Source organism: Sinocyclocheilus rhinocerous, unplaced genomic scaffold, assembly GCF_001515625.1.
Source record: "Sinocyclocheilus rhinocerous isolate Xijiao unplaced genomic scaffold, SAMN03320098_v1.1 scaffold2250, whole genome shotgun sequence".
Taxonomy (NCBI): Eukaryota; Metazoa; Chordata; class Actinopteri; order Cypriniformes; family Cyprinidae; genus Sinocyclocheilus; species Sinocyclocheilus rhinocerous.
Window position 1 is genome coordinate 188,694 of NW_015646473.1, and position 12,025 is coordinate 200,718.

Sequence of the window (12,025 nt, forward strand, 5' to 3'; positions counted from 1 at the left end):
CTAATATTAATTATATTATTAATATTTAAAAATATTTTTAAAATTTGTTAAAAGTTTAAAAGTTGTTTGAAAGTTTAAAAAAAAGCATTTGATAAGGCATTTTAATTTAACAAATGGTATATACATTTAGGTATAATTGATTTTTTTTCAGTATAAAATGTAACAGTGGTGCACGTGAAAATTGATATTCTGATAAAAAGACAAACTAATAAAATCAATGGTTTATTTGAAGGGTTCAGCTTCATTTGGTACATAAACATCACCATTTCCTGTCAATGACCCATGTTTGTATTTTGTGCATAATTGCTATTAGCATTATCGTAATATCAATATATAACATTATCAGAGGTTTAAAGAGATTTGCAATAAGTTTCAAAGAACGTAGAATTAAATATTTATTTGCTGTTTTTGACAAGGCTTTATAAGAGAACTGTTAAGTATCACATTTGATCTGAACACTTTATAAATTACACATCTGAGACCTTTTTCAAATTATTCCATTGACCTGAATTGTAAGTGTTGTGACTAAAGGCTCTCTAGACGGTGGTGTAGCGAGAGACCCCCGGACAGGAGCGGAACGGAGACGGGACGCTGGGAAAGATGCTCAGGAACACAGGTGAATGAGGAGGTGCGGTGCTTGTGGGTATCTGCCTCCTCTGACGGCGTGGCACATAACGGAAGTTCAGCGGAGGTTTGACGGCACGAACAGAGCCACCTGCTTCCTCGGATGAGTCGGACTCGGCAGATTCAGTGGATTCGCTGGAAGAGGTGGGAATGGTGGAGTCTAATGATGGGGGTGATCCGGGTCCTGCAGGGATGGCCTGATACACGGGGTCAGCTAGCTGAGGTGTTACTGCTCCAACATTTGGGAATGATGGCTTATGGCCATGAGGAATATGAGCGTTGTGGGTTGTAGTTTTGGAAAACTTGTCCTCTTGCTGTTTTGGAGTGACAGCATGCACCTGTGAATCAGTGACAAAGTGCTGAGTGACCTCCTCAGGGACATTCTAAAACGATTAACGTGGCTAACGTGAAAAATGCTTAACGTTGCTTAATGCATTAAAACAGTGCTTTTAAATGACCAAAACTCAACAAACACATTATTAATAAAGCATACTATGTACAGACAAGCAGATGAGTCCAGAATAAGAATGCTACGCATTTAATTAAGCATTAAGCATTTTCCTCCCATAAGAAAAACTTAACGTGGCTTAATGCATTGAAACAGTGTTTTTAAACAACCAAACTCAATAAACACATTATTAATAAAGCATACTATGTACAGACAAGCAGACGAGTCCAGAATAAGAATGCAATGCGTTTAATTACGCGTTAAGCATTTTACGGTTTCATTTTATGGTTTTCCAAAAACGCTTAACAGGTAATTAAAAGCATTGCGTTCTTATTCTGGACTCATCTGTTTGTCTGTACATTGTATGCCTTATTAATAATGTGTTTACTGAGGTTGGTCATTTAAAAACACTGTCTTAACGCATTGTCACGTTAAGTGTTTCCCTTGTGACTTGGGAGCAAAAAGCTTAACACGCAATTAAACGCATTGCCTTCACATTGTGGGCACATCTGCTTGTCTGTTTACTGAGTTTGGTCCTTTAAAAATACAGTTTTAATGCATTAATCCACATTAAGCGTTTTTCACGTTAAGTGTTGTAGAATGTCCCCATCCTCGCAAAAACATACAGTGCATACAGCGCAAGCAGTGTAGTCTGATTAAGAAACAAATAACTCTTATTAGTCAAGACACTCGCTAAAGCCCAAACCACACTGCATGATTTTAGCAATCCTATAAGATCACTGCATGTCACACTGTGCGACATGGATCGAATAAACTTGGCTACGACGTGTGTGACTATTGACTCATACGCTAGGACGCACATTACTATAGAAGAATAAAACGTCATCAGTATGCGCTAGTGCTAAACAAAAAGAGCATGAAAAATCACACTGGCAGCTGTATTTTTTATGTGTGCTGAAAAAAAGTGGAAAAAGGAGGGGATAAGTGCTTGAGGTAAGAAGTTTTATGTTTTAGCGCCATGTCGCGATGATTTCATGTTGCATTTTTATTAGTTGGTCAGTAAACGTGGATCGTACCAGCAAACACATGGTCATGCTGTATCGTAGGCTATCTTTGGTTGCAAGACCGTGACAACGGCCGTCTTTGAACCTCTTTCACTGTACGACACAGGACCATCGATTAGGAGCCATGATCACAGAAATCGCCACGATCGTTTTACAATGCCAATCTTTTCGGGACAGCTGAAAATCGTGCAGTGTGTTTAGGGCTTAAGGAACATTTCTTTGTACTTTGGTCACTTAAAAAAAAAAAAAAAAAAACAAACTCTTCACACAGTTTGCCTTTACCAACTTTCAGCAGTAAATTTCACATCTAAAATGCACTAAAACTACCACACTTTATACATACTACCACACTTTATACATGTATCACTAGCTAAGCTTGTCATCCAACAAACACAGACTAAAGCCCGATTGGGACGGTAATTGACTCTCATATGGACGTCTGTAAAAATAAATGTACATATTACCACAGTGATAAAACTTGTGGATTCGGATGGCGATTTATTCACAGTGGAGGAGCGAGTTCTGTGATCCTACGAACCCGGGAACGCGCTGATTATTTAAATCTCCTTTTTAAAAATAGGAACATAGAGGCGCTATAGATGTATATAATTATACGCGATATAGTTATGTATATAACTGTTGGTGGAGCAGTTATGAAGTATTGTTCTTTTAAATACTTTCCATTTGGACGGCAATTAAATCACAGACTACCCCCTGTAAATGGTGAAAATCACTTACGTCCCCCTGAGAAACAATTACCGTCCGAATAGGTCTATAGATGAAATCACCGCAAGATAAAAGAAGACATTAAATCTCTCAAGATCTCAGCAGAGGATGATTAAACAACCCCAAAAACAGCATCACCAGCTTCACACATTACTAAACAGATTGGGCCTCATTCATTAAACACTCATTTTTGTGTATAGCTGTTCTGACGTAAATTTTCGGATTCATGAAAGTGTTTGTATTTTCAAAATGTTAGTTGGTACGAAAGAAATGTACACATGCTCCCTACCACGTGTAAATGGTGCGTAAACCGGTCCGTGTTCTTTTTGGCAAAATGACGACACTGAATTTTGATGCACCGCCATCATAATATTTTACAAGTTCGTTTTCTCAGTTTTTTGTTTTTGTAGCTGAGAGTTCATAAACTGTCTAGCTTTGGGTAAAAGGCAGCGCTTGTCACTGTAACTTTTTACCCAGCCATCCAATCAATGGAGGAGGGGCGGGACAAATACTACACCGACCTCGTAAAGCTGTTCTGATGTAAATTTTCGGATTCATGAAAGAGTTAGTATTTTCAAAATGTTAGCTGGTACCAAATAAATTTACGCCTGCTCCCTGCCACGTGTAAATGGTGCGTAAACCGGTCTGTGTTCTTTTTGGCAAAATGACGACACTGAATTTTGATGCACCGCCATCATAATATTTTACAAGTTCGTTTTCTCAGTTTTTTGTTTTTGTAGCTGAGAGTTCATAAACTGTCTAGCTTTGGGTAAAAGGCAGCGCTTGTCACTGTAACTTTTTACCCAGCCATCCAATCAATGGAGGAGGGGCGGGACAAATACTACACCGACCAATCATCCTACTTGTACAACAACTGAACAACAATAGAGAAGTTAATATTGCTGGTTACTGCATTTTTATATTCAGTAATATTCTTCAAAATGAGATGCTAGTAATACGTTACTGCCGAGGATATTTCTTATCATAGCAACCAAAGCGTCTGGAAAAACACTGTGCTGCCAAAGCGTTCTCAAGCGTTTTAAGAATAGCGCCTGACATTTTTCAGCTGGCTAAAAACACTTTAAAGGTGTCATATGATGCGATTTCAATTTTTCCTTTCTCTTTGGAGTGTTACAAGCTCTTGGTTGTTGACAAATGTTGTTTGTCATTTCTCTGATCACAAATGCAGACAGGGTTTTATGTTTACGTGGCGCGATGCAATGCAACGCAACGCGTAAAAAGACAGTATAAGTCATTATAATCAGTAATTATGTCCCCACTGGATGCAACAAATGCCTCGTTTGTAATGGGTTTTAATGTTTTTGTCTCGTCGCTCCGGCCGGGACACGGCATCACAGTATGGTGAGGGGCGTAACATTTCCGTCTCGCGCTTGAGGTATTCGGCCAATCACAAGGCACTGGATTGCTGACCAATCACAGCACACCTCGCTTTTTCACACCGATGAGCTTTGTAAAAATCGACGCGTTTCAAAAAGGCGGGGCATAGAGGAGAAACAATAATGTACAGTATGTGGAAAATAATGTGTTTTTTTAACTTTAAACCGCATAAACACATTTCATTACACCAAATACACAAAATAATGTTCTTTTTAGCAGCATCATATGACCCCTTTAAAGGAAACGTTAATTGAATATTTATTGTTAGCATATGGCTTTTTAGTCTTTTTTTGCATTTATGCAATATTCTAGAGCCAGACCTGAGAAAGTAGACCAGAATATTACACTGCTTTCCTGGACACGCAATTTGCGTAGCTGTAATTCATAGGATTTTCTCAGGATTAGGCCTATGCTAATTGTGAATGCGCGTGCATGCGCGCCCTATTTACAAATGATTGGAATTCATTAACATACACGTTTAACTATCAAATCTGATGTTTACAAAGTGTTTGTGAATCCAGAGGAGAGTTTTCGGGAAGGTCCGTTTTTTACGCGCAAATTACTCAGAAATGTACTCCTATATTTACGAATGTTTCATGAATGAGGCCCAATGACATTAGATGTTGAGGTTTTACCTTTGTTTGAGTTACCATTATCGAGGTCAGTGTTTGTTTTAGTTGGGCTCTTTACCCTTGACTTTAAAACTTTAGAATTTATTTGGTTGTCACAACAGTGTGCCAAGAGAAAATGCGATCAGGTGTTGGTTATGTTTCAATAAAGACATAATCAGCATATAATGGCTTGAATAACTGATTTCATTCAGTGTATAATCTTCATTCGGAGTGTTGGTGTAGTGGTATATGCTCAAGTAATCACATGTATGTATTGTTTATTATTAACATTATTAGTTATCATTTATTAAATAGGACGGTGTTTACTTTAAATTATTATTCTTTTCTTTGCATAAAGTACTGTGTAATCATGCCAATTTGAACATCACCTAGACCTGTATACGCTGGCGGGTGACGCTAAGGGCGATAGTGAGTCGCAGGGCAGGGAGCGTCATTTATATATGAAGAAGTCACACTGCCAGTCCCTGAAACAAGATTCAATGATAACTAATTTCTTGCACTGTTTATGTGTTTTACAGAGTATTTCAGCAATAAAACAATATATGTGCCACCAGGCTTTGTACAATCCAGCACAAACTTCTGACAGTTTGATAGCATTTCATTTTTTAGATTTGGTATTACTGTAAAAATGTAGCAAATTGCTGTCTTAATCAGCTTTATATTATGTTGGGCTTATGCTTAAGCTTAAGTGGAAAAGCACTGTATTTGGCCTGTAGGTATATAGAGCTTTGGCAATGTTTGTGTCTAAGTGAGATTTCATGTAATTTGAAAGATGTAGCCACTGAATGAATGTATGCCAAAGCAATGGAAAATGATCCACTGTTTAGCCACATAGCTGCTGTTGTGTTTACTGTGTTTGAAAAACAGTAAAAACTGTAATGCGGTGAGTTAAAAAATACAATGTACTGTACCACAAAATAATGGCAAGAAAACTAAAGTCTTTTTTTTCTTGCTGGCTTCATGCAAAAAGCAAACATATGTGTTTCTGATTACACAGTGTAGTCTGATTATGAAACAACTGACTCTTATGAGAAGGTTGTAAAGAGTGGAAGTTGGCTCACATTATTATTAGTATTATTATTTGAAAACTTTTTTTCAACATATTTGGGAACATTTTTCTCATGAAATATAATGCTAATGTTTTCTCAGCATAAAACAAGTTGTTTCAGGAAAACAGTGGAATAATTTTTTCATTATTTCACCATTTGCTTGCTGCTAGTGGTGCCGAAACTTCACACTTCCTGCTTTAAATTGGGGATTGATCGAATCGTTGTTGTTTTTTTCCTATCTCTAAGAATAATCAGATGGAGCAATAAGATATGGCATTGCCTTCAAGTCCTCCTGGAAAGTTTCTGCAATGTCTCTGTCAAAATAAGCATGGAAAACAGAATTTTTTTTTTTTTTTTTTTTCCCTTTAGTTTATTCTAGACCCAAGACAGGAAGTGTTTTTAGCATTAATTAAAAGCAAAAGATGTGCATGTGGTGTGTAATTGATGCTTCATCTTCATTTATCATTCCTGTGCAGCCACAGAGAAGTTTGTGGTCTCAAAAACAAGTATGCCATTTATACGAAATAAAATCAATGTTGAACACTCACAAATCACATGTCTTACTGATAATTAAAACATTATGGTGGTGTTCATGTGTGCCAATTTAGTAAATATGATTAATCTGACATGATTTGAAGAAATCAACATGAGACGACAAGGACAAAAGAAGAAAGAAAGGAACTAAAACAGTCCATTTTAGTATTTCCATTTAGACTTTTCTGTAGCGAGAGGATAATAAGTGCACAGGGAGATTCAGATCAGCTCTACTGGGTTTGGCTCAGTTTCCTTCTGTTACATTGAGGTGTTGATTTACCTCAGTCATCTGGCTTTTAGAGCTGGAAAGTTCTCGCTTTCCAGAGTGTGACCTGGAGAAAAAGCCTGACAAACAAATATGGATATTTAGGGTACCTGTGTGCGAAATATTTCACAGGACACCTTCACATCTTGCTGGCCGTGGCCAAAAACCTCCCCGACACAGAACCCAACAGGCTGAAATGAAAACAGACAGACAGAATAACCATCTAGACACAAGACAGGAAGTGTTTTTAGCATTAATTAAAAGCAAAAGATGTGCATGTGGTGTGTAATTGATGCTTCATCTTCATTTATCATTCCTGTGCAGCCACAGAGAAGTTTGTGGTCTCAAAAACAAGTATGCCATTTATACGAAATAAAATCAATGTTGAACACTCACAAATCACATGTCTTACTGATAATTAAAACATTATGGTGGTGTTCATGTGTGCCAATTTAGTAAATATGATTAATCTGACATGATTTGAAGAAATCAACATGAGACGACAAGGACAAAAGAAGAAAGAAAGGAACTAAAACAGTCCATTTTAGTATTTCCATTTAGACTTTTCTGTAGCGAGAGGATAATAAGTGCACAGGGAGATTCAGATCAGCTCTACTGGGTTTGGCTCAGTTTCCTTCTGTTACATTGAGGTGTTGATTTACCTCAGTCATCTGGCTTTTAGAGCTGGAAAGTTCTCGCTTTCCAGAGTGTGACCTGGAGAAAAAGCCTGACAAACAAATATGGATATTTAGGGTACCTGTGTGCGAAATATTTCACAGGACACCTTCACATCTTGCTGGCCGTGGCCAAAAACCTCCCCGACACAGAACCCAACAGGCTGAAATGAAAACAGACAGACAGAATAACCACACTAGAGAAAGCAGACAGTTTGGCAAATTAGGGAACATTTCATCAAATAAAACTTTTTATGGTGTGAGAAAAATAACATAACATAGTGGTGGATGTTACGTCATTCACATGGGATCCAATTTACATGGAAGTAATGGCCGTTGGCAGCAACTCACCTCTTTACCTTTATGTCCTGGCTCACACAGAACCTCAGGGAATGGAGCGACTGAGCATTCCTGAACGGTGAACTCCACAAAACTAGCAGGACCAGGGGAGCTCTAAGAAATTAAATAAAAAGATTCATTAAATCTGGCCAGGGCAGAACTCAGTGTCATCGTATTAAAGGGTTGGTTCATCCAAAAAAGTATTCTGTCATCACAAACTGCATTTTTATTAAATGACTACTTGGATTTGTTTCCACACAAAGGATTTAAATGGCTTCAGAAGAATGTTACTTTTATTATGCTTTTCTGTCCTTTTAAAAGCGTGACAATGTCAGTCTGCATTCACATTTATCACATTGTTGGGGTGAATTTAAATTAAGAATGGAAATGTGGAATAAAAGAAAAATGTATATGCCATGATCATGGTATAGTGTCATTAGACTTGCAAGAATAATTTTCACACAACGGTTAGGTATCCGCATTCAAACCGGTTATGCGGGTATTAATGCTAATTAGACAGAAGGTGGTGCTGGGAGAGAAAAGGTCACATTTACTGTTGTTTGGCAAAATTTTGCAGATGAAATCCAGTCATTTCAATAGGAATCTGTGTGATCTGGAAATTAAAGAAAAAGTTTCCTGCGCAGAAAGTGACCTCTATGTGAGCTGTGCTTTAAGGCAGCAGAAGAGCTGGGACAATCAGCTTTGAAGACTAATTTTATTCAGACTTAAGTATTAGTCTGAATAAAATTAGTCCGAATAAAATTATTCAGACTTAAGTATTAGCCAATATCAGTTTTCAGTTTTTCCTGTTCTTGTTGCATTTACACTGATTTAAACAGCAGATGTTCTCAGCATGTAACGTTTTGAGTGTATCTAAATGGTGAGTCTAGCTAGTGTAATCTATCTGATCTAACAGTGAGCATAGTTAATGTAGTGGAATAAAAACAACACATTGTCTGTTTCACTGCAACTTCAATAAAGGCAAGACAATATTGTCAAAACTAGCGCTGGATACCTGAGGTAATTATGTTACTCTGTTTTCTGTGCAGAGCTTCTCCGCAATTTTGTCTGCTGTTTAAATGCACAAGTCCTTTAAATTCTAATGAATTCTGATTAGTTCTCAGTCCCTTATGAAAATTAACCAAGGTTTTATTATAGTAAAAGTGTAATAACCATGTTTTTTTGGCATATTGATTACCATTTGTAATCCCACAATGTTACTACTATGGTTAGTGTAGCAAACCCATGGTTAATTTGTGGTTACCATGGTTTAACTATAGGAATTATTTTGTTTTTATTCGTTTTTATTTGTAGTAAAACCATGGTTAATTTTTGTAATGGTTGTTTTATCGTACATCACTGAGAGTGATCCCAGCACATGGATTCTCTGTATTATTATCATCATAGTTGTTGTGTGAACGTCACTATTCTTTTAAATTCTAAATGATTTTTAGAACTCTGTAGTTATAGTTATTGTTATCATTCATGGTGTAAACAGGCCTTTACACATCGTTATGTTACTGACAACAGGCAATGGATTTTTTTCCCACTAAATTTCACTGAAATTGTATTAATGTGCAACCTTAACAAAAGGTGTGATTCTGAACTGTGAATTTTACTTTTTATTTAATTAATTTTGAAATGTTGCAAAACCAAGGATCAAAACAGTTTGAAACTGAATTTGAAACCATTTCACGAGTTCGCCTTACAGATAATAAAGCAGGATGAATGGTATGCGTATTTGGCGTACTGTCCACCAAAGAGGGCTCAGAGCTCGGTATTTAGCCCAGACCCAGAGTGCTCCCCCCCCCCGTACTGGGCTAGGAACGGGCCGATGGTGAGTAGTCGGTGTAGTTGAGGGACGCTGAAAGACTCCAGAGAGAATGAAGGTAAGTGTCACGAATCCGGTCCATGAACTTCCGTCTGCTAGCCATCAGAGGTCACCCTTTCCATTTTCATTGACTCTCGCACTACACACTGTTGCATATCACCCCGGACTACATATCCCATCATTCATTGCACTGATTGCACACAGCACTGATTGCACACAGCTGTTTCACTGATTGCACACAGCTGTTTCATATCACTCACTCACTATTTAACACTCACTCGGATCCCTTCCCTCTGTCTAGCGTTTTTCACTCTCCAAGTGTTAGCTACTTTACCAAGCCATTCCATGTTTATGTCCTGTTTGGTCTCTAGTATTGTTCTGCGTTTTCCACTCTCCTAGTGTTAGCTGCTATACGGAGCCTGTTTATTGTCTTAGCTTTGTCTTTTTCATAGTTCCTAGTTTAGTTTAGTCTAGTCTTGCCTTGCCTGTTTTCCCGTGTATATATCGCTGCCTTTGTTTTTGGATTGCCCTGTCATTTTGCCGTTTTGGACTCTGTTTGCCCATGCCTGGACCTTTGCCTGTGTTCCTGGATTTATCCCTCTAGTCTCGCCCTTTTGATTCTGTTCGCCGATCGTTGACCTTCGCTAGCCCTAGGATTATTCTTGTGTCTTGCCCGCCATATACCTGTTTGCCATTGTCTGACCCATGCCTGTTTCTTACCCCTCTCTGCTGCCTGTGTTCCTGGATTTATCCCTCTAGTCTCGCCCTTTTGATTCTGTTCGCCGATCGTTGACCTTCGCTAGCCCTAGGATTATTCTTGTGTCTTGCCCGCCATATACCTGTTTGCCATTGTCTGACCCATGCCTGTTTCTGACCACGTCTGTGAATAAAGCTTGCACATGGATCCGCACGTCTCGCGTCTCGTCAGCCACGTTACAGTAAGACAGCTTAGGCTATTTATAGAGGTTCTCTCTCGAGCTGATAGGATAGATTGTGTAATTGCTGATGATGAATTGGTCGGGTTAATTATCTAAACGTGCTCCTCCTGAACTTTGTTAATAAAACATCATTTGCTGAAATCACTTGACTTGGCGAGTTTAAAACAAGCTCCGAACCACTGATTAGAAACCAAAAAATGTGTAAATGTTTCAAACCTTCAAAAGCAGGGTTTTGAACCATCACTATTTATCTCAGCGTTAATTGTGTATAGTTTCACTCGCTAATACAAGCTATAGCTTAAAAAAGGAAGAAAAAAAAGTCATTTCCAGGTAATAAATAAAAGTTTATGAATAATGCAGTGCAAATTGGCATAACATTTATTAAAGCATAGAAACTATTCTGCCCTATGTGTTTGTTGTATATAAACCAATCATAAAATTGTCATTAGTAAAATATAGGAAAAATATGAAATTGAATACAAATTATTTAAATATTATATACAAAATGATACATTACAAATTTATATATTATATACAAAAAGGTCACAACGCAGTAATCCTGGTCCAGCATCACATTCCAAGAAACTTTGTTTGAAGTCAGGAAGGATGTTCACCCAGTGTTTCCAGATGCTCAAACCGTTTGTAGCCCACTCAGATCCCATTTGCAGACCAGAGAACGATCTAAAGCTTGAGCGTTTAAGGCTGAATATGCATAAACCCGTGCTAGTGAGACCCGTGAAATGGTTCTGTGCGTAACATGGCATGACCTGGTCCGACGGCTCTGGCCAGGGTCAAGTGTCAGGAACCCAACACCATGCTAGACCATACAATATCCTCTATGACTTTCTCTTGTCTAGTAGAGTAGCCCATCTGGGCACTGGCAAAAGGGTTGGAAAGGCTAGGTTTTTAGCCATCTTTCTACAAAGGTGAAGTTTAAGGTGAGGTATGGTTCAGGGCTAGATTTAGACCCAACCAGCCTTGCGAATGCGAAGTTCCTCAATGAACTTGTTTTTAGGGCGTGAGTCAGTTAGGGTTCGATCCCACTCCTTTCCCAAATCGAGTTCGTTTGAGGACTTAACCTTACAGTATGAGGGTCAAGCACGCTCCCTTTATGATCCCCACACCTATTAGGGTTAAGTAGCTTTGTGTGATTTTCAGGCATTGGTGGCCATTCCTAGTCCCCCCAAAAAAACCTTTGGCCTGGGGGAAATATTTAAGACACCTGATCAGTAGCATACCTCAGGATCCATCAGGTGTTTCAGCTCTTTAAACACTAGACACCCTCCTCTGAGGCGGCCCTGCCCAGGGTGATCAAACCTTGCCGTGTGCCAATTCCATTGTTGGGATCTAGACCGTTTTTAACTGATCATCCTTGTTTTAAAGGGGTCATATGATGCAATTTCATTTTTTCCTTTCTCTTTGGAGTGTTACAAGCTCTTGGTGCATAAAGAAGATCTGTAAAGTTGCAAAGACTAAAGTCTCAAATCCATAGAGATATTCTTTATAAAAGTTAAGAGTCAGCCACACCTACCTAAAACGGCT

At 38.4% G+C, this 12,025-nt stretch overlaps 1 protein-coding gene across 1 annotated transcript in view; it reads right to left on the reverse strand.

Annotated features, from left to right (window-relative positions):
• Positions 1–209: 209 nt before the first annotated feature.
• The window catches only part of LOC107707893 (fetuin-B-like), a 31,145-nt gene continuing 19,329 nt past the window's right edge, over positions 210–12,025 (reverse strand). The window contains exons 5-7 of the mRNA XM_016512001.1: positions 7,727–7,828; positions 7,459–7,539; positions 210–962 (exon numbers count right to left, since the gene is read on the reverse strand). Coding sequence (XP_016367487.1) covers positions 537–962; positions 7,459–7,539; positions 7,727–7,828 — 609 coding nt within the window. The 3' untranslated portion in view covers positions 210–536. The remainder of the gene's footprint in view (positions 963–7,458; positions 7,540–7,726; positions 7,829–12,025) is intronic.